General features: G+C 37.4%; 1 protein-coding gene across 5 annotated transcripts in view; it reads right to left on the bottom strand.

Moving 5' to 3' along the window:
• Positions 1-3,485: 3,485 nt before the first annotated feature.
• Positions 3,486-26,744, bottom strand: part of LOC122438706 (putative RNA-binding protein Luc7-like 2) — a 54,736-nt gene continuing 31,477 nt past the window's right edge. For all 5 annotated transcript variants that reach the window (XM_043463842.1, XM_043463843.1, XM_043463847.1 and 2 more), the window contains 8 exons: positions 26,531-26,629; positions 23,527-23,637; positions 20,580-20,723; positions 16,021-16,197; positions 14,228-14,319; positions 11,992-12,021; positions 8,619-8,810; positions 3,486-4,770 (listed from right to left, as the gene is read on the bottom strand). In XM_043463842.1, coding sequence (XP_043319777.1) covers positions 4,593-4,770; positions 8,619-8,810; positions 11,992-12,021; positions 14,228-14,319; positions 16,021-16,197; positions 20,580-20,723; positions 23,527-23,637; positions 26,531-26,629 — 1,023 coding nt within the window. In that variant the 3' untranslated portion in view covers positions 3,486-4,592. The remainder of the gene's footprint in view (positions 4,771-8,618; positions 8,811-11,991; positions 12,022-14,227; positions 14,320-16,020; positions 16,198-20,579; positions 20,724-23,526; positions 23,638-26,530; positions 26,630-26,744) is intronic.

Here is a 26,744-nt window from a genome sequence, read left to right as displayed (position 1 = left end):
CTTGAGACATTTTGAAAAAGCCTGGTCTCCAATCTCTAGACCATCAGATGGGGAAGACTCATGTGAAGCAGCTATGATTTTTTTTTTTTGGTCACATTGCTTGTGGGGTCTTTATTCCCCAACCTAGGATTGAACCTGGGCCCTTGGCAGCGAAAGTGCCAAGGATCTAACTGGGAGGGACTAGTGCCTCCCTGAAGCAGCTATATGCTGTGTGGCATGTGGAATATTCCCAGACCAGGGATCAACCCGGTGTCCCCTGTATTGGCAGGCAGAAGTTCCCCAGGAAACTCTTAAAGGAGGGGACAATGAACCTCTACCCTGCAATCTTAGAAGGGTAAACATCTACAAGACCAGTGCCATCCTTGCTGGACTGGACCTTCTGAGGAACACGATGGAAAATAGAGACCCTGTTACAGAAGGGAAACAAACCTTGCCCAAGGTCATCCAAACCTTTGCTGGTTCTATACCCCTGACACTGACTTCTCTGAATGGGCAAGTGAGTCCCTAGCAGATCTTAAGTTGCTTTCCAGAAAGAAGCCGTGAGAAAGAAAAGGTGAACAAGACTGCTGCAGTGCTGGCTTTGGTTAAATAAAATTCTTCAGAAGGTAAGTTACTTAAATAACTTGTCAGGTTACCAGAATGACTGTTCTTTTGTCTTTTCTGTACTTTTGACCTCCTGGGCTTGGAAGAACAATGATTAGGAAACTCTGGCAAAAGCAGGTACTCTCTCTAGCTGTTGGATATGTTACTCCAAACCTTTTTCTATATTTGATCATGCTGACCCCTTAGTTATGCCTGTCAGCACTTTCCCACCACCTCTGCCTTCACTGACACTTGGGATAGAGAACACTCAGATATTAAGGTCATGTTGGACTAATCAACCCAACTTCCATTCCCCCGGAAGCTGAAACCTGGTCCTCTCCTTGTGTCCTCAAATAACCCTGGGTGTCTTTCCCCTTTAAAAGTCCACTTGGTCAGGATATTATAGCAATCATACTTAATTTTCTTGGCCCATGTCCCTTCCATATTTAATATCTAAGTGTTTCAGCTAAACTGGTTAACAACTGAGGCACTTGAGGTCAGAGTCAGTCACTGATCCTGACTTGATGTGTGAAGATTATCAGTATGTCTCGCACGTACATTCTGTGTGCTTTGCCCTCCCCTCCCCACCAAGGTCCATCTTTTTGATTACCAACTTTGGCCTATGAATGCTGTGACGGCTGGCACATAGGTGCTGTTTGCATATTGGGGTCAAAAGGTTAACTTGAAATCAGGAATAAGAGTATTTTCAAATGAGTGCTAACAGCTTCTTTACCCAGGTCCTTGTTAGCTCTACACCCCTTATCAGCAAAAAGTATTGAGTGGGCACTGCCACTCTTTCCTCAAGACTGAGGAACAAGGGACTTTCTCAGTGGACGAGTGGTTAAGAAAATGCGTGTCCACTGCAGGAGGCAGGAGTTCGATCCTTATCAGGGCACTAAGCTCCCACAGCTGTGTGGTACAAAAAAGGTAACTTTTTAACACTTAAAAGGTTGAGGAATGATCAAAAGATGCAGTAGACCGAAATGGTGCATGAGGATGAGTCAAATCTGCTTTATCTGCCTCACACTGATCAAGGTTAACATATGTATGTTTCCTAAGAGGCCAGGAGCCTGAACACTAAGGTAGATGGCTGGGTTATTGATTCCCCAGGCACTTGGGAGTCTCAACTGCACCTGGTGCACATGAACTGGTTAAGGCTGGCTAGGACCACCCACCACCCACCCTCCAGCGGAGCATGCTCAGACACCTGCAGAGGCCTGTAGCCTAGTTCCAAGAGGTCAGAATGATCCCTGCACCTTCTCCGACCACCTTTCCCCATGCACCCCACACCTCACACCTCCCTGCTGCTTTTTATTGAAGTACTGTTGATTTACAATGTTGTGTTAATTACTGCTGTATAGCAAAGTGATCTGGTTATACATACATATTTAATACTTTTCCATTAAGGTTTATCATAGGGTATTGAATATAGTTCTCTTATACTAGGGCCTTGTTGTTTATTTATTCTTTACATAAAAGTTTACAGGGAATTCCCTGGCGGCCCAGTGGTTAAGACCCCATGCTACCACTGCAGGGGGCCTGGGTCTGATCCCTGGTCGGGGAGCTAAGACCCCAAGAGCCATCCAGTGCAGCCTAAAAACTCCCAAAAAAACCAAGTAACCAAAAACCAAACCTTCACCCCAACGTTCTACTCCACCCCTCTTGATCTTTTATGGTTCCATATGAATTTTAGGATTGTTCTAGTTCTGTGAGAAACATCATGAGTAATCTGACAGAACAATGAACCTGTAGAATGCTTTGGGTAGAATGGGTATTTTAACAATGTCAATTCTTCCAAGGCAAGAGCATGCTGCCCTGCTTTGTAACTCACCATCCTATCGATACTCCTTAGACTTCGGGGAAGCGGGTTTAAGATCTGTTCTCTAATCTCCTCACTGAGCCGACTTGACATGAAACCCTCTTTTGCCTCAAACCTTGGCATTTCAGCATGTTGGTTCCCTGCATGTCAGGCAAGACGAAGCTGGTTTGGGCACAATTCATCTGGGCTATCCAGTGCTATCCTGAGAGCGGAGTGGTCACATGGACTCAAGCATGTGTGTCCAGTGACCACCTTGTGTAAGGCTGCTGGAGCTGGGTCTTGTTACAAGCAGTACCCAGGTATAGGAGTGACCTTAGAAGCCTCTCCCAGAGCAGCAGCAGCAGATTCAGGTGTGGGCACTTCCTACAAGGCTTCACTTGGCTGAATCCTCGACCGAGCGTCCAGTTCTGCAAGCCTGAATGCCTTGCTTGCAGCCTGAACCCTGTTGTGCTGTCGGTTTGGTTTGACCCTCGGTGTAGACCCCAAACCTCTAACATCCTGGTCTCTGCTGGTACCTGGAAAACATGGAGGCCCACCTTGAAGTTCAGACCACCTGCTGCCCCCATCACCCGAGTCCTGCTCAGCTGTGGCCCCAGCACCACTCACTCCGCTGGCAGTCCCCTGCCTGGCCCTCCGAGTCAGCCTCTGCCACCCAACCTCTCTTCTCAGCCCTCTCCTGCCTTCCCTGACTGCTGAAGTGTGAGACCTTTTTTTCATTTTCAAATTACAACAGGTAAAGAAAGAACAACTTTGTATTGCCTTGTTTATACCGGGGGAAGTCTGAATACCAGTAATTGAGGTATAATGAATAATGGATGTTAACGGCTTTTTTTTGGATAGGAAAAACAAAGAACTTTCTTCCCCCAAAATATCAGTACAGCATATTGTGCTAGATTAAGATTCCAAAGATTCTCAGCTGTGCCAGAGCTGAACCTGAGAGATGTGATCCTTAAAAGGATCTTAGTTATACTCACAGATCCTTATATTACTTAATATATTTCTCAGCTTTTCTAGAATCACAAGGTTAACTACTGTTTCAACATGAGTGGATATATAGCTTTTCAACGCAGAAATTGTTAGTCTCTTTACACTGGTTACACCATGTTTTTATTTCGGTTTGCTCAATGTGAAGAAAAACAAAACAAACAAACCCAATTTCTTCTGCAGGTCTGGTCCTTCTCTACAGTGGCTGTTACAGTCCTGAAGCAGCTCGAATATAGTCAGCAAGGGCCCAGGTGGAGCAACAATTCATCTTGAATCTTTGTAAGTATATATTTATTTCCTTTGGTGCCTTGCACAGTAAGGCACTATAATAACAGAATAGAAATGGCCACAGCAAATAGCTCTAGTGACAATTTACTAGACAAGTTACAGTTTAATGATGGTGGTGGTGATTCTTTCACTTTATTATTTTTCACAATAAGGGTGTCATCTTTGTACTCCACACACACAAAATAAAACAAGTGCTTATGAAAGTCCCTGCCCCCACCCCCCATCTCAAAACATCCTGAATGTAGCTATTCAAGAACAGAAAAATCAAGACATGTTTGATTTCAAAATTTCAATAAAAAAGCAAAGTATGTAATGCAACAGCTGTTCAACTTCCAACTCTAAAATAGGCACCGTTAGACAAACAAAACTCCTCGTATTTTAAATTTCTCCAGCACACATTCCAGTATAAATGTTCTGAACTGTAATCAGCTAGTAATTAATAATGGGAATAGAACCTTAGAACAGAAGTTATATTGCTTCCTTGTACCCCCTTCTCTTACCACTAGAGGGTAGAAGTGTCAGGGGTATAGAGTCAAAGGAAGAAGGATTAAAAAGAAATTCCCAAAGTCGCTGTTGTTTGGGACTAGAGAGGAAGACAGCATTTTACAAATGTTCAAAAAATCCCAAGGCAAGTAACACAATTTATTCACTATCAGTCCTACTAGAAAGAATAAAGACATCTGTGTCTTATTATATAAAACTGGACTTTCAGAAGTGTATTACAGGTTCACCAGAAACTATGGATGTAGTTTTAGGCTTCATCAAAGAAAACAAGTACAGACTGAGTTAGATGCTGTACACCTAGCCTAGCTGATCGGTGTCTGGAACTGCTCACTGCGTCACCCCAAACAGCTGTAAACTAAACAACAGTATGTAACTCCAGAAGAAGCTTAAGGATTGAGGATATGTACACAGCTAATTATATCTCCCCTGCTTCGCGCTCTTCAGAGCTCCTCCTGTCTTCTGATCTGCCATTAGCGCTCTCATAGGACCGCTTCTTATCTTTTCGATCTCTGTCACGAGGTGATCTGTCTCTTGAATTCCTGTCTCTGTCACGTGATGCTAAGTCTTGGTCTCTGAATCTTTCTTTTGAGGATCTGAAAAATATTAATTTGAGGAGCAAAATGTGTTGGGAAACCCAAAACCCAAATGAAAGAATTGGATAAATATTAAGGTACTGATTAGTTGAAGATACACAGAATACATCTAAGAAAGAGGAGTCAGTTTTCTGACAGAAAAGAGCACTACTATATTTGGAAAGGGTACTAATTAAGGAGATGGGTGAAAACAAAGAGCTAAGGGTAAAAAACCATAAGCCAAAATAATGATTTCCAAGACAGTCTCATTATCTCAGAGGCAACCCTAAAGCTTCTCCAGCTCACAGCAAATGTATTTAATATGAAAATATACAAGATAATACCTTAAAAATGTTATCCAGCATTTTAAAAACAGAATGTACATTCCAAATTAGATGGAAAGCACTGAGTTATGATAGGAGTCAGGAACCAATTTTTCTTTGCTGTCTGGCCAGAGATGTAAAGATTTTAGGTGTTACAGGTCATGTAAGTGTGGTATATTCTTCCTCTTCCTTTTGTCAACTCCTTAGCAATATAAAAACCATCATCCATAGCTCCCTGGCTATATAAAAATGGGCCAATGGGCCGATTTGGCCTGCAGGCAACAGTTTGCCAATGTTCAACTTAGATAAGAGAACTACTCAATGATATGGCTTTAAGTAACCACTGATTATTTTAAAACTCTGCTTTATTCCTCCTGAGTTAGCTCATTCAACCAATAGGAAAAAAACAGAATAAAAGACAGGTGATCACACTATAATAAATCTTGATTAACCGAAACTGTTTCTTAATACCACCTTTCCATTCCCATACCGAGCCAATAAGAAAGGTAAATATAAGCTCATACCAGAGATTCAATCAGAAGGAAAACCAAAGACACTAGGGGATCAGAATTAATATGGAATCTTCTATACCTTCAACATCTAGAATAAATTAGGAACATATCACATTTATTTGGTTCTTTACAGGTGACACGGTACTTTTACATAATTATCTCACTTAACCCATGCTCAGAATTAGGATCTGAAGCCTGATTAAGTAATACTTTCAACTAAGGCAAGGGAAAAAAACACTACTATACTAGGCAGCTTTAGAAATATCGTTTAAAAAGATTAAACCAGAAAGGTTGAAAGATTAAATGTCAACTTTGAGCATTCTACTGAATTCAGGTTTTAATAAGCTTAATTTTAAAATGATGTTAAATCACACTCCACACATCCCACCCATGTCTTTGTAGGAACGGAATATGAGGAGAGAAGACTGAGATGCTGCCTAAGAGTAAGGACAGGTACTGCGGGTGAGTCCCAGAGAAACGACGAGAGACTGTGAGATGAGTATCAACTAATATTTCGCCAGAGGTTACAATGTCCTGTACAAAAGCAGTTTTTACTCAGTATACCAGTAATTCTGATGAAGCAGGTACTCTTCTACTAAGTAGATAAGGAAAGACAGGAGGGGTAATTAGATAATTCGGCCAAGGCCATTTTCACCCAAGTAGTCTGACTCTGAAGTCTGCACTGTATGCACCTGAACACAGCAGGCAGCAGAAAAATGCACATGGTCCTCGTTTACCAAGGGTGGCTGTTGCCAGGAAAGGCTGCAAGCAGAATCTACTGAGACCAGTACTTCACAGTTGAAGCAGAAGAACGCCAAGTTATTAAAGACCTTTAGCTGGGATTTTTACCTTGAAATTAAAACTGTTACTATGCAGCAGTAACTTGATATTCTCTTTTATATCAAGTAGATTTCAACAGCAATTGCTCATTTTCAGCAAAAAAACAAAATACTGCTTTGAGACAGTAATCTGAGTATCAAGATTAGAAGTGTTCCTGAGGAAAGAAATACTTCTACAAAAACAATCCTCTTTATGAACAATATGCTGAAAATATTGGATGAGGGATGTCAGGTAGTATGGTGGTCAAATTTCCTATATTATCTTCATAAACACAGGAAACATTAGGGACTGGGTCCCCGAAGAAGGAGACTTCATGCCTACCCCGCCATCGCCACCACCAATGACAACATTTAAAGAGTGCAGAGATACCAAAACAATGACGGGGGCCAAGGTGACAAGAGAAATTATCTAGACCTTCTACCAAACAGCAAAATGATTCTTAAAATTTACAGTGTAGGTAAGATTCATGGAGAATTTTTTAAAATGTGTTTTTCTGGGCACTATACTGTGTGCCTAGTTTTAATGATATAAGTGACCTAGAAGCACACTATGAACAACTCTGTCCCTTAAAAATTCACAAATTCCCAGCTCATTCTTTGCATGTGCCTGTAATATCTAAAATATCTCTTTCCTACCTGGTTTTATCTATTCAAATTATACCTACTCTATTTAGGCTTTAGGCTACTCCCTGAAGCTATCTTTTTTAATTACTCTGATATTTTCCTCATCTAAACTCCCAGGTGGCACTAGCAGTAAAGAACCTGCCTGCCAACAAAGGAGCTATAAGAGATGCAGGTTTGATCCCTGGGTTGGGAAGATCCCCTGGAGAAGGAAATGGCACCCCACTCCAGTATTCTTGCCTGGAGAATCCCGTGGAGAGAGGAGCCTGGCGGGCTACAGTCCACGGGGTCGCACAGAGATGGACACGACTGAGCGACTGAGCACTAGCACTAAACTCCCATACTGTTTACTCTGATTCCAGCTTAGCACTTAGGTTAATCTCATTACTGTCAAAATATTAGTCCTGTGTTTAAGTTGCTGAACTACCTTTTATATATATATATATGTTTACTAGGCCTAGTACAGTAGAAGAACTACTTGGTTTTCTAAGAGTAGAACATAAATGTTCTCACCAAAAACAGCAAAAATATATGTGAGGTGATGGACGTGTTAACTAACTAGATGGGAGGAATCCTTTCACAATGGACATGTATAGCAAATCACCACAATGTACACTTTAAATATCTTACAACTTTGTCAATTACACCTCAATAAAGCTGGAGGAGGGGGAGGGAACCTACTTGGAACAAGGCAAGAAAATAAAAAATAAATAAAAGGGCCTACCATATCCAACTCAGTCTGTGAGCAGTTTCAGGGAATGGCTAGCTAAGGCGCCAAAAATAAAAAAAGGAATCTGCAGAAAGCTGTTAGAAATTTGTCACAGGTTTTATGTGGAGTAATAATCCATAGAAAGCTTGAGATTAGTAGATACTAGGCACTCAAAAAATGTTTCTGTTCCATAGAAATGACCTGGCTTAAGGGCCATGATGGGACCTGAGAAGTTTGGGGAGCTTGGTCTACACAGACCAGGAGTACAAAGGCTCCATCACCTTCTAATCCTTTGTCCTGATTAGACGTTCCAGTCCTTTAACACACCTCACCCTGGGTCTGCCCTTCCTGCATGTTTTGAATTTTTATGCCAGTGATGTCTAATTTCCTTAAAATTCTGAACCTGCCCTGCCAAGCTATCTGTATATAACACTGCATACCTATAGTGCAGAATAAACAAGAATATACTGAATTTATCTGCTCTGAAAAAGTACACCAGCTCCAAGAAGTTTAGAAAACAGTAAGTCAAGCAACTCTTAACAAAAGGACTTCTCAGAGTTCCTAATTTGCCAATACATACTGGAGAAGCTCTCACAGTACTGGTACCTAAAATTATTTGCCCATAAAGCACTTTTCCCCAAGACACACTAACCAGAGAAAAGCAATAACCTCTGCACGTATTGGTTCCAATTTCTTACTCTGGCTCATAAGTATATTCTTTCTGAACTACCCATATAATCAGGGGAAAAAAAAGTTATACACACACACACAAATGTGTACAAATTACCAGATGCAAGTTCAAACCACTAGTATTCCAAGTCTAAACTGTAAAGGTAGTTCCATATCCTCCTATGGACCTCAGTACCTCCTCCTCGATCGCTCTCTGCTCCTGTCTCTAGAACTGTGCCCACTTCTCTGGTGGCTGCGGCTGCGACTACGGCTGCTGGAGCGGGACCTGTGGCGATGGCGTTTCTCCCGGGATTTGGATCGAGTTCTCCTTTTCCGTTCTCGTGACATGGAGCGAGAGCGATGTCTGCGATGCTCCCTGGACCTGGATCTAGAAAAGATATTTAATTTTTAGTTTAGTTGGCACTAAGTTTCTCAATTACTAAAGCCTACTCTTTACAGAGAAACTTACTTAATGCCAATACTAATTCAAATCAGCTAAATCTACACTGAAATAAACTGCTGGTATATTAAATAACTACATACTAGAATTTTGAAAGAAGAAACAGTTCTCAGGTCAGTGTTGTATAAATTTACATCAGGAGTATTCTTTTAAATGAAGGAAACAATCTATAATACTACTACATGCCAAGGACTATATTACCTATATGCTTTATGGATTTAACTATGATTTTTAGTATACTTTAGAAACAAAGTATGTACCTGGTGTACATGAACAGAAGGGAGGAGACACATGAGAAAGAATATTGTTTAGGGTTAAGTTTTAACTCACTGAATTGGAAAGGTTATATGAATATCAAAATAAATTTAAATGCCCACAATATGTCTTGTCAGTGTAATCAAAACAGTTAAGACAGTTCTCTATGCAAGCAGTACATAATTTATTGGGAAGAAAAAGATTAAATGTGTAAATCATTTTAGAGAACTTTAAACTGCAAAAAAATAATATTTACAACAAGTATGTAGGCATATAGAGAAGGAAAAACACTTCTGTAGCCTCTATTGGGTTACAAAACTAACTTATGTATTGTGTATTTGGTCAGGGTGGGGACAACATATATAGAGGATATAAAACACTTGGGAAACAATGAGGAAGAAATAAATGAATATTGTTAAGAGTGATGGAAATGTTCTAACCTAGATTGTGACAGTTGCACAACTTAAAAATTTACTGAAAAATCAACCTGCAAGCTTAAATAGGTAAAACTTATCAGATGGTGTGTAAATAATGAAATATTTTCTCGTAATCTGATTACACTAAGTTCAAAAGCACATTATTCCAGTAAGTTATAAACTGGGTTTATTTTCAAATGACTACTCTGTTACAGTTTAAAAGTATTCAGCTTATTATCAACATTAGAAAGAAAGGCATCTACTGTGGATCTAGTATCAATCGCAGCTGAATAGTGTTTCCACAATTAAGTATTTCTGAGAACACAGGGAAAAGAGAAAATCCATTCCATGTGTTTTTATCAAATGGTATTTTCTTATATCACTCACTCTGAGCTATTGTAACAAATTATTTCCCCAAGGCATATTTCATTTTACTTGACAATAACTGTCTGGTAAAAACATTTCCTGAGTGCCTACTGCACTGTTCCAGGTACTAGGGAGATGGAGCGGCACATACAGCAAAGTCCTTAACCTCATGGTGCTTAAACTCCAGAAAGAGGCCTCCACAGACATGTAGGCAGCAAATAAAAGATAGGTCAGGTAGTAAGGACATGGCAGAAGGGTAAAAAAGGAGAGTGAAATTAGACAGTCCTCTTTTATACAGAATAGGCAGGAAAGGTTTTTCTTATAAAATAGCATTTAAGCAAAGATGAAATGAACTAAGGAAATCAGCTAATCAGGGAGCACAGAGAAGAATGCTTCAGGTAGAACACAGGTGCAAAGGCCCTGAGGGGGAGAAAGTTCACAGAACAAAAGAAACCCTTCTGGCTGTAATGAGATTAGCAAGGGGGAAGTAATATCAGGATGACCAAGTACCTTGTCATTCAAACCAGGATGCTTTCAGTATTAAATTATACAGAGGAAAAGAGGGAGCTATTAATAAACGTGCTGAGACAAGAAATAAACCGTAACTCTCCTAGGGCAGATTGATCACTCCTCTTAAAACCATGGTGAGGATTTCAACTTCTCCTCTGAGTGAAATGGAATACTTTTAGAATGTTTGAAGACAGAATTGATTTGCTTTATTCTACTTTTTAAAGAATACATTTTTTATTCTTGTAAAAAACAGACTGAGGCCAAAAAGGGACGTGGACATGAATAGAAATTAAGAGACTCATTAAGAGGTTACTGTAAATAGTGAAGTAAAACGTGGCTTGGACTAGGGTAGTAGAAATTAAACATCTAGCCTGAATGTCTAAGGATGTTCTGTGTACAAAGGGTTTAAATTTCTCTCCAATAAAGGGACAAGCCTACAGTAACCAATCACTAAAAAATCATCATTTAATATTTCTACTTCTCATCCTGGATTGAGAAACTCGCCACCATATAAATTAGCTGATACAACTGGTCCTGACTAATGTCTTAGTTTTTCAGTGTTTTAAGCAGAAACACCACTGAAAGATGCTAAAAAGTACTAAGTAAGTGTTAGTCACTCAGTCGTGCCCAACTCTTTGCAACCCCATGGACTGCAGCCCACCGGGCTCCTCTGTCCATGGGATTTTCCAGGCAAGGATACTGGAGTGGGTTGCCATTTCCTTCTCCAGGGGAAATTCCTGACCCTGGGATCGAACCCAGGTCTCTTGCACTGCAGGCATTCTTTACCGACTGAGCTACAAAGGAACCCTCTCCCCGCCACCAAAAAAAAGTACTTAGTACTAAAAAAAAGTACTAAAAAGTACTAAGGGACATTTAATAGACACACAAGGTTTTGCTTTCGTTAACAGCAAATGCTCTTATTCTTTAGAGTCAAGAATACATAGAAGGTTTCAAAAAGAAGATCTGATTTGAGTGAGAGCAATGGAAGAATTTGGGAAAAAAGCTTCAAAAGTCCACCAATACTAGGGCCAAAGATCAAAATTAAGTCTTCTCCTCTTTTTCTTCTAAGGATGTGAAATGCCCCATTAAAGCTTTATGTGATCCCTGTACAAAGGGAGAAGTAATAAAGCCCAAGTCTAGCTTGGGTGCAAACTAAACATTTTTGTTTCCCTTAATTAACTCACTATGGATTCCCTCATTCAAAACATATCCAACTATTTATTTGTATTTTGAACAGATACAACCTCTTAGAATGTGTTTCTTAGATGTACCACCCAAACTGATTTTTAAAAAATAAATCTTGTCACATGTATACTCTGAGCTTCTAAACAAGATTTTAATGAAATATTCTGAAATATTTTTAGCTTTCTCTGTCACTTCAGGGCCCTGTATATAATTTACTCTGATAAAACTAAACTGTAGCTCATGAGTATCTTCTGACCAACTTCTTCTCAAATGACACTGCTCAAATATGCACTACAAAAGAATTAAGAGTACTAATAAATTCTCATTCACTACCCTCGAAAAACACAGTTTCATCACTTATCTTGTATAATACCTACCTTTTAGGATTCTTGCTATGTGATCGAGACCTAAAAAAAGAATTCTATTTTTAGAAAAATAACTATAAGGAAGAAAAGGTACCATGTGCTATTAAAATTACATTCTCATTTCTAATTTTTATGTTAACTTTATAAATACAAGGTACATGTGTGTATACACAAATATTCCCCAAAAGCACCACAAACTTTACAGACTTTTCCACTCTGGCATACCCATTACCTAGGCTACCTGGCTCTTAAGAATATGCTCCTAGAAGACTTAAAACACAATGCAATTCACTAATTCTCCAAAAACCACCTCCCAACCTGGAAAGAATTCTTTGTTATTTACATCTGTCATTTCGTCTTTCCCTCTGGGAACAGAATAAAACTTCTGAGGGACACATACTCTGGAATTATCACCTCATACGATAACCCCTAAAACACTCAATTCAATCTTACAATGTTTCTTAATATGACACACAATTCTCTGATATAAAGTACTCCTCATGTTGCCCAGCACACAATTAAAGCTCAACAGATAGTAAGAGTAAATATTATGGTTACCAGGAAGTCAAAGGGTTTTTTTTGGTGGCGTGTATATAGCTTGGTTGAAACATGAATGTGGACCGAGCCTCATATAAGTCATAACTGTTTCCACCACTCACTATCTGTGGGGCCTGGGCAGATTATATATCTTCCCACAGCTTAGTTTGCCATTTGAAAAAGAGAAATAGTAATAAAAAAATTCACAGGGGGCTTTCAAATAATAGATAAATTAATATAGGAAGTCTTATTAGCACAGTAGCTGGAACACAGTAAGCATCCAGTAAAGTGATAATTTTTATCATTATCCTTTCAACACCACAGTTGGAACCCCATTTTGTGTATAATTTTATACTTACTAGTAGTTTCCTCATCTTCCATACTTAGGGTCCTTCAAGTTCACATATAGTTAAAAAAATTTTTTTAAACATTTCTGAAAGTGTTAACATTTCATAACCAATATTAAAAGAAATATGGCATTAAAAGAGGAAGCTGTGATGTACTTTCATCTCTGACAGATGTGAAAATGTAGTTCTGCAAAAATTCTTTTTCTTATTTGGCTATCATCTCAGATGTATAATTTATATTAGTGGCAGTATATTCTGTTGAATTTTAACTTAAACTGAGATTCAAATTCCATTTATATTACCTTAAATATTACAATACTGGGCGCTATTTCCATGAAAACTTAGTATACACAAAAGAGAACAGAGATTAAGCTCTGAGGTAAAATTTACTAGTAAATGAAGAAAATATATCGATGGAAGAATAAAAGCACTTCCTCTAAACAGGAACATGTCCATATACAGCTTTGTTTAATTTTTGTCATCACAGTGCAAAAAGATTACCTGTTAAAAGCCATGTAACAAAGATGAAGTCAGTTTAAGTGTCTTGAAATAGATTGCATGTAACATGCTCAAAGTTTGGAGGAAGTGGACATAGCCAAGTCACATATTATCAAGGGTTTTAATTAACTTAAGGACATCTACTGAAGAGAAGCTATTTAAATTTCAGAGAAATATAACACCATTAAGGAAACACTGTAAGTTAGAATGACAGGTAAGTCTTTTCTGGCACATCCCTCCATCTGAAAATTGTTGAAGTTTTTAAACATTTTATCACACAACTTGCTGCCAATGGGTAACAATGATCCAGAACATGCACAGGTTCTAATTATGAAGAATCCTGATTTTATCAGCTAATATACCAATATAAAAAGAACTGTGCATATTTAGCTATTATTAAATTAATGAAAGTTTTAACAGTTTATAGCTTCTAAATTGAAGAAATACAGAATCAAAGTAGCATGTAAAATCCTCAGTGAAACAGATAAAAAACCAACACACCCAGACCTTCTATCAACAAGTATGTACCATAAAATAGTTCTGTGCCAGTCTGGCACAAAGTGAGCCTATTATGATAATCAAAGGGCTAGAAACCGGCCTTGTTATAAATCTTCTAAACATAAAGATGTGAGGGGCTCTCGACTCCCTCTTCCCTACATTTTGAAGGAAATCTCCTGGACTTAAACAGTCATTAATTAATATACTTCAATAAACACTGTTTCATATGGTAACATTTTTAAGAGTAAACAGAAATTTCCCAAGTCCAGATTTATTGATGTCTAAAATCTTATACACCATCACATCTTTTTTAGAACCAGGAATGTCCCACTTCAGGTACTTGGACTACTCCAGTAATTACGCCATACCTCCTCAGCTTCTCCCTTTCTTCTCTCTCCCTTTCTTCTCTTCTCTTCAGGCGCTCCTGGTTTCTTTTCTCCTGCTTCTCAGCTACAACTCTCTTAAAACACAATGACAGTTCCAATAATATTAAATGAGAAGCATTATTTACCGGGCCCATTCTTAGCATTATCCTCAACTTTACCGTATCTAATATCAAAACTTTTTAATACCAATTCAATGTGAAGTTTTGTCAGGTATAATCATTAAGCTTACAAGTCTGGTATCTAAAATGTTTCCTCTTTTTCATATAAAATTTCGTATTTCTCCATGACTTCTTAATGATATTTCAAAATCACTTTTATAAGATTTTTCTCCTCTTAGTATCTTCTAAATTCTTTAAAAATGGTTTTAAAAATCAATCATTATAAATCATTGTTTCCATGCTTTTTTCCAACACAGAAATGTCTTGCTGACGTCTGGTTACAATCCTGATGCTACTGCTTTTAAAAACACCAGTGAAACTCTCAACAGTTCTGCTGCCAGGTCTGTATTTGGTACCCAATCAGGTACCATTTTTATCTTTGAGCCCAATGAATTATTTGCTATGGTGACACTCATTTTATAATTTCAAAAAACTTACCCAAGATCATCTAAGCTACTCAGAATACTGACAAGAGCTCACAATAAACTAAAAATATGGAGACATCCCTAGGTGATTCTGATTCTGCTGCTGCTAAGTCACTTCAGTCGCATCCGACTCTGTGCGACCCCATAGATGGCAGCCCACCAGGCTCCCCCATCCCTGGGATTCTCCAGGCAAGAACACTGGAGTGGCTTGCCATTTCCTTCTCCAATGCATGAAAGTGAAAAGTGAAAGTGAAGTCGCTCAGTCATGTCTCATTCTTAGCGACCCCATGGACTGCAGCCTACAAGGCTCCTCTGTCCACTGGATTTTCCAGGCAAGAGTACTGGAGTGGGTTGCCATTGCCTTCTCCAGATTCTGATTCTACATTATTTTAAATGCCCAGCCATGGATGGTAGGTTAATTTCAGTGATAACTACACAAAAAGTCACTACTGGTGTTTGCCATCTTTGAGATAGTCCTCAATTCATGACAAAATGCGACAGTGCTAATTAAAAAAAGACAAAAACAACTAGCCACATCAGACTGTTGAAATGTAAATTGGTTCTATCCATTGACTGTGCTTACTTTCAATGGTTTAGAAATATCCTTTTCTGTCTTTGCTAACTTATCTTCTCAGAAGAATTCGGCAGACAAGAGTTGTGTTGCCTTTCTCACATCAGTCTGTATATTTAAATGACACAGACTGTCCATTTAAAAAAATAGGTTTCTAAGTTCTGAAGTAGGAGCAGAAGCATAAAACTAGAGGTTCTAAAGTCTGCTACTTAGTGAACTGCAAAATATTTTAAATAAATATTGGATCACTTTTTTAATCTTCCCTTAAATGTTATATTAACATTATTACCAGGTTTTTTTTTAAAAAAGACAATATCATTGGAAATTTAAGGGGGCTCGTATGATTTTATAACCCAGCTTGCAAGATTCCTACCTGATTCAATATAATGTCCAAGACAAAATGTTATCTCCACCAAGAATAAGAAGATTTTTAAAGTTTATCAGACATCCATTAAACAAGCTGCTATTTTCATTTACAATCCTACACAAAATCCTATAATCTGAATTATTAACACATTCACAGTTAAGAATAGTCTTCAATATCAAAGAAAAATACTACACAGAAAGACAAATGAGTGGCTATAACTGGACAAAGTGAGGGATATTAATTTACCAATGTACCTTTAATTCTTCAAGCTTCTCTCTTATTTCAATAAATCCCAGGTGCAGTTTACCCCCAAAATGATCAGCCAGTCGTCTGTCATTATCATGAAGACCTAAATAGGCAGAGCAAACTTCACAGACTCGAAGTTTCTGCTGCTGGAAACTGGAAGCTGGCATAGAATTCCGATAAACTTCCTAAACAAAAGAGAAAAACCATGTTCATATAAACTGCATTCAAATCACACAATTAAACAAAATTCACTATGTTCACACCAAAAAAAAATAAAAAAATGCTTCTAGTGAACATACAAAAGTATGGCTATTTTGTCACAAAATAGATTCCCCCCTTACTCCCATACTCTGTCCTCAGGACTTCTCCACTAGAAATGAAAGATCAGAGCCTCAAATTACCTTTTGCCAAGAACTACAATAACAGTAACACGATATAACTTTCTTCAAAGGTTTTCTCAATGTTCTGTTTTCTCTGTTTTTTTGTTAAAAATGAGATTCAGCAACCCCAAAAATATACATCAGTGAAGAATCAAGGAGGTAGTCGCCCATGCTTGCAGAAAAGGAATGCATGTCTTCCATACAGCTTCCTCCCACGTATCCTTTTCCCCACTATGTAAATACAGATAAGGCCTCCAAATGAGAAAACTTCACCTCAAACAGAGGGGCTCTATAAGACATAGATGAAAGGTGCCTTACTGAGATTAAGAGGTCTTGGACTCATCATTTTATTTATATTAAGTTCATTAAGGAGATGACAAATTAGTGGATTTGTGCATCCACTCTATCCTTTTTCCTTATACTGACAGAATTCTGATCTGTTTGAGGCAGCAGCATGCCCAGCTCAAAGCATGACATATCCAAGTTTCCACATAGCTTTGGCTAAGGAAATACAAGTGGACACTGCTGGAGAAAATCTATAGGAGGTTCTTTAAGAATCTGCCTTGCAAAGCAAAGGACACCGGTTCAATCCCTGGTCTGGGAAGATCCCACATAACACAACTATTGAGCCAGCACTCTAGAGCCCGTGCTCCGCAACAAAAGCAGTCACTGCACCACAACTAGAGAGTAGCCCCATTTCCCATAACTAGAGAAAGCCCACACGCAGCCAAACATAACTGAGTGAAATTTAAAAAACAAAACAAAAAACGCAGCCTCCACTTTGGGCCCAGTTTTTGTATACCAATTTTTTTTTAAAAAGCAATGGGAAAAATGTCTATTTAGGTCTTCCACCCATCTTTTGATTTTTTTCTTTTTTTATATTGAACTCCATGAGCTGTTTGTCACTTTGGAGATTAATCCGTTGTCTGCTGCTTCATTTGCAAATATTTTCTTCCTAAATAAGACATTTCTCCCATTACTAGGGATTTCCTATTCGCTCCAGTTGGTAGAATCTACCTCCAATGCAGGAGACCCGGGTTTGATTCCTGGGTCAGAAAGATCCCCTAGAGAAGGAAATGGCAACCCAGTCCAGTATTCGTGCCTGGGAAATTCCATGGACAGAGGAGCGTGGTGTGTACAGTCCATGGAGTTGTAAGAGTGGAACACGACTTAGCAACAAACCCACATATTACCACGTGCGAGACAGACAGCTAGTGGAGAGCCGCTGTCCAGCACCACCATGTCCTGTGGTGACCTAAGGGGCAGGGTGGGAGGGCGGCTCTAGAGGGAGGAGATACAGGTATACATGTGAACAAACCACTAACACATGCCTTTGATAGGCTCTGACATTGTTTCAATGGTATTCCTCTCAAAAATCTAATGGAAAGAAATACTGAGCAAATCCAAAGTGAAGGACATTTTACAGAATAACAGGTCTATACTTTTCAAAATGGTCAAGACCATGTAAGACAAAGACTGAGGTACCAGATTAAATTAGACTAGAGAGACATAACAACTAAAATGCAATACATGATCCTGGACTGGATCTTAAACAAAAATTTTTTTTTCTTTTCTGAAAATGAATATTATTGGGACAAATGGTAAAATCTAAACAAAGTCTTCAGATTAATAGTATTGTAACAATATTATTCCGTGATTCAGACAACTGTACTGTGGTTATATAGTAAGATATCTTTGTTTTTATGAAATACACACCGAAGTACTTAGGGATAAAGAGGCATCATTTTTATAACTTATTGTCAAACAGTTCAAATATACACACACACATACACACATAGAGAGATGTAGGAAGAGAATGATAAAGCTAATGCGGTAATATGTTAACATTTGAAGTGTCTGTGCAAAGGATACAGGAGAATTCTTCACCCGATATTTTAACTTTTCTTAAAATATTTCAAAATAAAATATTTTTAAAAAGAAAAACCGAAAGCACAAGACAGGTCAACTCAATTTTTGTGCCTTATTATTCCTCCTCTTTCCACTTAGGGAGAAATGAAAGGCTTTAGGCTTAGAGGTCATGGTGGTACCACAAACTGTTTATTTTCCGGACTGACATTAACTACATTTAAAGAAATCCTAATATTAAGAAATTAAAACTACCTAGAATGGCTACTTGGTATACCTTTTCCCAGCCTAGAACCTTTTAATCTGTATCTCTGTATTCAGAGTGGATTTCCTGCAGCTAGTACACAGTTAAGTCTTATTTCTTTTTGTTGTAAATCTAGTCTCACGATCTCTTTTTAATTGGACTATTGAGACCATTTATAGCTAATGTAGTTACTGATACACTGGGTTTAAGTCTGCCATCCCACTATCTATTGTCTGTATGTCTAACCTGTTGTGTCTTTCTTTTCTCCTGCCTTTCTTTTGGACTAAGTACTTTTTTAGGATTCCACTTTATGTCAGCTATTAGTTATACTTCTTTTTCTGCTCCAGTGGTTTCTCTATAGTTTATAGTATACAACTTCAACTTATAAAAAAAGCTAGAATCTTTAATAACATCAGACAAAGGAGATTTCAAAACAAGGGACATTAATAGGGACAGAGAAGGACATTTCAAAACAAAGGGTTAAATTAATCAAAAGACATAAACCTTAAATGTCTATTAAGCTAGTAACAGAGCTCCGAAATATATGAAGCAAAAAGTGACTAAATGGAAAGCATAAAGAAATCCGCAATTATAGACTTCAATCTCTCCTCTCAGTAAATATTAATAGTAGAATAAATAGGCAGGAAAACCAAGAGGATATAGATGAGTTGAAAAAAATCTATCAACTATCTTGACTCAAAGACATTTACAAAACACTTAATTTAACAAGGCAGAGTATCATTCAAGTGCAAATGGAACATTCACTAAGACAGGCCATAGGCAGGGTCACAAAACAAGTACTGACATATTTAAGAGAACTGAAATTACAACATATTTTCTGACCACAACAGAATTAAAATCAGTAAAAATAAAAACTAAACATATCTCTTAAAACCCACAGGTCAGAAAAGAAATCATAAGCAATATTAGCAAATCTTTAGAAACGAATAGAAATAAAAACACAACATATGAAAATCTGGGAGATGCTACTGCTGTGCTTATAAGAATGATCCAAGGGGGTTGGAGGAGGGAAGGATTGGAAGCTTGGGAATAGCAGACACAAACTAGTATATACAGTATGGATGAACAGCAAAGTTCTACTGTATAGCACAGGAACTATATGTATATTTAATAATCCATGATAAAATATAATGAAAAAAAAAATATATATATATGTAATAAATGAGTCACTTTGCTGAGCCTGCTAAGTTGCTTCAGTTGTGTCCAACTCTTTGCAACCCCATGGACGGTAGCCTGCCAGGCTCCTCTCTGTCCAAGGGATTCTCCAGGCAAGAATACCTGGAGTGGGTTGCCATGCCCTCCTCCAGGGGATCTTCCCGACCCAGGGATCAAACCAGTGTCTCTTAGGTCTAACCTGCATTGGCAGGCCGGTTCTTTATCACTAGCACCACCCAGGAAGCCCAGAAATTAACACAACACTGTAAATCAACTATACATCAGTGAAAGTAAAAAAATGAAAAATAAATCAATAAAATAAACTAAAGGAATGCTCTAAGCTTCTGCCTCAAAAGGCTACAGAAATAACAACAAATCAAACCCAGGTGTGATACAGTTAAGAACAATGTAGACTATGGCAAAGGGAAGAGTACCATCTTATTTGAAGGTATTTGATTTTCTAAAAAACATCGGGGGGAGGGGCAAAAAAAAATAGAACTTTGTCTGCAGGATAGCAGATTTTGAGCTGTGCTGTGGAGGAAGAATGAGAGGAGGCTTCCAGTGTGCTAGCAGACTGTAATGAGGATGGAAGAAAAGGGAGAGTACTAATAGTTGCATGAGGATGGAGAAGGGGGTAGGGTAACACAGTGACCATGGATATCAATACTGTCTGTGTGTATGAAAGACGTTGTTTAGGTAATTTCCAGTTATAAATTTCAACAGATCAATGACTCTAAATTCCAGAACAACCACTACTTTTGATATACAACCCACTGGCATGACACAAACTAGCTGTATGCTTTTAAACTAGTTTAAACCTCCTTTAAGTAGTTTATGATCTAATGTATGTTCTTTTGCAAGTACAGATGCTGAGGCTCTGTCAACTGTAAGTATAAACTACCTCTGCTTCTCTTTTCTTTGCCCGTGCTTTTTCCACTTCATCCATTACTTTCTGGGATTCCTCCACATTTCCTTCAGCTCCTAGCTGCTCCACCTTGGCCAACAATTTACCAATTTCTTCATTTAACTCATGAACACGTTCTGCCTAGAAAGAAACAGAAAAGAAGATCATGAGTAAAAAGCAGCATGTACCGAAGTTCAGAACATTTCCTACGTGCTCAGAAAAGATGTTTAAGCTATCTAAGGCAATAAAACTAATACTTTTATCATAAATGAACTGGTGGACATTAGAATATTTTGAGCCTGCCTGCCTTTACTTTAGTGAGTTCAGGGAGACAACTGATCTCAATATAACCATTGCTTTTTAACCTCTGCTTTGGCATTGTATTCCAAGTATAAAATACATTTTCTTCCACAATCTGGCACTCTGTACCTTTCGAAACTATCTCTTTCTGTTCTCTGACTTGACAACAAATCTACTGTTACGTGTTTCCCAAACCTACCCTGTTGTTTTCTTCCTCTCTGACTTTCCACATACTGCTCTCTCTTGCTAGGATGTCGTCCATTATCTTCTTGACCTGCCTCGTGTATGTCTATCCATTTATTAAGATCCAACTAAACAGTCTGTTATGTGGACAACCAATAGCCACACCCCACCCTCACTTAAGACACTTAAGCAGAGTGCACCATACCCTGCTTTGTGCCATCTCTGTATCTTCTATGACAATTACTTTTATCTGTATCACATCACTCTGTATGCCATTTTTGTATTTCCAATGCCTAAGATATTATGCTCAAATATGAGTAAAAGAAAAGAATTGACAGATATTCTCTAAAGTGAAGATATGGCTTTAGAGTCCAACATATCTGGTTTATGGCCAAACCAATTAACAGCTATGTAACTGTGGCCAGATTACCATACCTGAATCTACTTCCTCATCTGAGAAGTAGGGATAACACCTACCTCTAAAGGTTGTGAGAAATGAGAAAATGTGCCTTGTATATGCATGCGGCATATTACTAATATTCAGTATGCCAGCATGGCACCTTTCTCCCGTGGTCCATCCCTTTCCACTGGGGTTATTTCTTTCCTTGGGTTCTGATATACCACCTCATCACCACCGTTATGGGTATCTAGTTCATTCCTATTGTTTTAATGGCACATGACAGTCTTTATTCTGGCTACAAAATAAGTATTCAGCCTGTATGGCCAATTAGCAAAAAAGGTTTTGATTTGACATTGACACCCAGTCCCAACAAAGTAGAGTGCCAATAATCTTTACTCCTTAAATTTCCCTCAATCCAAGATATTTGTCCCTCAAAGAAATTCCCAACTGTATTATCACTGTTGTCCTACTTTAACAAAATGGTGTCTTCCTCAAGTATCTGCCACAGAAAGACTGCATTAGTGACCAAAGCTCTCCACCCTCCCTGCACCTGTGCCCTCTGCTATGTGAACACCATCACACGCTGACTCTGACTTTGGGCATGTAACTAACTGGCTTTGGTTAACAGGATAGTAGCAAATATGACAGAAGGGAAGGCTTAAAACTGCTGGTACGACGGGGCTTGATACTACTGCACCTCTGCTACCACCATGAGAATACGTCCAGGCCAGACTTCTGGCCTCCAGCTGACTGGAAGACATGAGTGAGCCCAGCTTAGAGGAGTAACTGTCTAGTCAATTACAGCCTAAGTAACTGATTACAGACTCATGAGCTAAATAAATTCTTAATGTTTTAAGTTTTGAGATAACCTGTTAAGACAGCATTTTTATAGTGATGGATAACTAATACAAAGCTTTATAAGCCAATACAGCTGGGGTCTAGCCAACCGCCATGGATCTCTTCCTACCATGACATATGAAATCCCTTGTACTTTAGGACACCTATCTTTTACAGTCCCCATATTAAGAAAACCTTCCAGACAAAGTTGGTTATACATAATCCTCTCCTCAGACAAGGGATCCATGTCACTTTGTACACACATATCTAAGCACTACATTTAATGATGTCACCTAAACTCTATTGGGTAACTTTGTCTCCATTCTGCATTTTCGTAAAATGTGCCAGACTACACTGAATGGTACACAACATTATAAAGCAGTGAAGTCATCAAATCAGCAAAAGTCAACATGTGGACTTCTGAACTCTGATTCAACACACCAACTCTACACAGGAAAATGAACTCATTCTGAGTATTAGATAATATTAAAAATTTGTTACCTTTATGAATGTAATTTTGTGGTTATATTTTAAAGGTGAAATGATATGACATCTACAATCTGCTTTTCAAATAATAAAACAGCAGAAGACTGATGCCTTTGAATTCATTGGGATTCACTGTACTTTTTTTCTACTTTATGCAGAAGTTCACAACAAAACATTTTTGCCTAAGAATGAGCTACTGATACACACAACAACTTGTATGAAACTGAAGGAAGTTGTACTGACTGTAAAAAGCCAATCTCAAAAGGGTACAACCTGCATGATGCCATTTATGCAATATTCAATGAAATAACATAATTACAGAGATGGAAAATAGGTTAGTGGTGGCCAAGGGCAAGAGAAGCAGAGGAATGAGTGTGGCTATAAAGGAGTAACATGACGGAGTATTGTAGTGATGCTACAGTTAAGTAACTCAATTACAGTGGTAGTTACCCGTTACACACGTGTTGAAATTGCATACAGCTACACACACATGCACAACTAATGAAATGTGAATAAAATTAAGGACTGGCCCAGTATCAACTTCATGACTTTGACACTATAATTGTGTAAGATGTTAACATAGGGGAGGACTAGAGGAAGAGTATACAAAATTTCTACATAGGTCTCTGCAATCTCCTATAAATATAATTATTAAAAAATAAAAAGTTATAAAAAGTATACCTCAAAGTATAGTAAGGAAAAACTACTTTGTGTTAATGAAATAATTGAACATCTTACCTTCGCTGCAACTTCAGCACTAATTTCTTCTTGAGTTTCTGCTAATCTTTTCTTAGCCACTTCTGTTCTTCGATCACAATCTGCAATGAATGACTGCAGATGATCCATAGCCTACAAAGTTTAATGAAGACGATTACTGTAAGAAAAATCAACTGTATCCATAAATATCTTTACTCAAAAATTGTACTTTATTATTTAAAATGCTATTATGGGAATAAAAAAAATAAAAGTGAGTTCAACTACAAACTGCAAACCACTATCATCATCTATCAAGTCTACAAAAGAACAAACATAAAAATTCCCAGAAAATGTAAGGCTGTAAGGAAACTGCCACTCTCATACTTTGCTAGAGGAATCACCAACCAGTGCAGCCTCAATCAAAAGGCAATATGGTAATCTTTATCAAAAGCCTTAACAATATGCCCTGATTTAGTAACTTTTACTTCTAGAAATCCATTTTAAGAAAGTAATCAGAGGTATATGGAGAAATTAATATTCAAAGATGTTCTTCACAGTGTTAAATGGGGAAATATCCAGGTAACATGTAGAAATATAATCTTCAGTCATTTAAAAAAGGTGTTAGTAGAACATGTAAGGACCTAAGAAAATGTTCATGCTTCATTTGTAAATAAAGTTACAAAATGTTATACGCAGCAAGAGCCCAATTTTGTAAAATAAAAAAGCATTAGAAAAATGGACGCGCATACATTAAATATTAACAATTTCTGAATATATGGATAATTTTTAGTAATCTGTTTTTCTGTGTTCTTCAAATTTTTCACAATGAAAATGTTACAATCAGGAACACTTGCTCTTTTCTCAAAGAATAAACCACTGAGAATTTTGTAAAAATCTACATCAGTATTTACATAGACTTTATCAGGCATATGTTAATATGTCTATAAATAAATAACAGTTCACATAAAACTAAACTTTAAAGATGTATTCCCAACCCAACCAACTTAGACTTTCATATCTTACTGTGTAGAAATACAGCTAATTCAAAACTCCAATGTTTAAATAAATTTATTAGACACATATAAAATTCTAAAAATGGTTATTTAACCCATGCATTTCATGAAAATGTAAAACCTTTTATCTGCGATGAAAAAGAAATAGTTATTTAACTCTAATTAACTTAAATTTTATCTTTTAAAAAAAGATGGAACTAATCAATAAGTAGTGTTGGGTCAACTAAGCAGCTATGTAGAAAGTGAGATCTATACCTCAATTCCTTGTAACAGAATAAATTTAATCACAGGTTCAAATACATAAAACAAAGCCATAAATATACCAGAAGAAATCATGAAATAGAATTCTTATCACAGCAGGACAGGGAAGGCCTTCTGACTTAATTTAACAGATTTTTAACAATTAATAAACTACACAAATATTCTGCTAACTCACAACTCCCAAAAAAGAAATAGAAAAAAACCACAGCATATTATCTGAGACAAGGGACTAATTTTCATCACATTTATAAGGTGCTATTTAGTACAAATCAAGTAGAAAAATACTAACATCCAGGACTTTCCTGGTGGTCTGGTGGCTAAGACTCCCTGCTTCCACTACAGGGGGTGTGAGTTTGATCCCCAGTTGGGGAGCTAAGATCCCATATGCCACATAGCAAAAATTAAAACAACAACAACAAAACCCACTAACATCCAAGATTAGTAAATAGCACCCCCCCACACACACACAAAATGTACACTGAAAGTTCACTGAAAAGGACATATAAATAGATCCTAAATACATGAGAAAATTTCAAACTTACTTATAATAAGAAATGCAAATTAAAATTATACTTATATTCCATTTCATTTATTAAAGCTGCAAGGAAATCATGACCAACACACTATGTGGCATATGGGAAACAGTTTCAAACATACTTGTGGGAGTATAAATTGATCATTCTCATGGAGAGCGACCTGGCAAAACTGCTCTTTGACTCAGTTATTCTAATTCTAGGAATTTATTCGGTAGATACCTGGCTATATATAAACACAATGCATTATTACTTACCATAACAGAAAAAGACTGAAAACCCCACACCCTTACATCTAGATGTTGGTGAATTTCTGCAGTATTTTATGCCCAGTGTACGTTAAATCATAACAAATTCACTTAAAGCATTTCCCCAACTGCTCCAGCCCCATATTAAAATTACGTTTACATAGATGACTTCATTTCCATTAGCAGAAATTCTTGGAAGTTCAGAGAAGTAAATGGGGTGGGGGTGGGGTGGTGGCTATTTACTACTTTTCTCCCAAACCAAATAAACCATCTATTACCTCACTGATAAAATATACCATAAGAAAAAAAAATATATATATATATACCATAAGGTTTATGGTCATCAGTATGTTTTATGTAATGCTGATTGATATGTTTCCTACTTTAAAAAAAAAAAACTCCCAACTACTCTCATGTTTGTATAAAAAGAATGAAGAGTTTGAGCCTTTTAGATACCTATATAGCATCTTCTATTTCCTCTAATATTTCTTCTCTTACACACATTAAAAAAAACACTGTCCTTAATATCTTCCCTCTCTTTATATGTATATTTATAGATACAAAAAAAGTATGAATATAAAAATTCAGTTAAGTATTAAAGGGTTTTATATACACTAGAAATTAGCTGTTTACATTTAAGATGGTATTTTCTTAATCACAAATACCTAATTGGGAAGAATATCCTTAATTTTCAAATCAATATATGAATTATACAACTTTCACATGCTTTCATCTCATATTTTTCAAAATTATCATTAGTTAAGAAAGCACATAATCTTACTAAGTTTAGTACTACCCTTCATGTGTGTGTTGTGTGTGTTAGTCGCTCGGTTGTGTGCCCGACTCTTTGCAGACTTCCCTTAAACCACCCTTTGTATTAACCACAAAAAGATCATTTTGCTAAGAGGCTTATCCACTAAGAAATATCAATCTATATTCAAAATATTATACTGCAAAAGGTAATCTAACTTGTTAAAACAAAATGACATACATCAAGTTCAAAGAAAAAATCTTGTTCTTTGGATGCGATTTCATAATCTGCTCTTAAAGCCAGGTCATGGACTTTCAGACATTCTCCAAGATCCATTCTCTGGAGGAGGAAAAAAGACACATATTATTAAAACAGAAAATACTTTTTTCAAAAATTAATTAATAATCACAGTTCTCTTCAGAATAATTACTGAGTCATACAGATGCTTCTTTAT

The sequence above is a fragment of the Cervus canadensis genome, chromosome 3 (genome assembly GCF_019320065.1).
Source record: "Cervus canadensis isolate Bull #8, Minnesota chromosome 3, ASM1932006v1, whole genome shotgun sequence".
NCBI lineage: Eukaryota > Metazoa > Chordata > Mammalia > Artiodactyla > Cervidae > Cervus > Cervus canadensis.
Note: the sequence above shows the minus strand (reverse complement) of the source record. Positions and strands in the feature narration are given on the sequence as shown.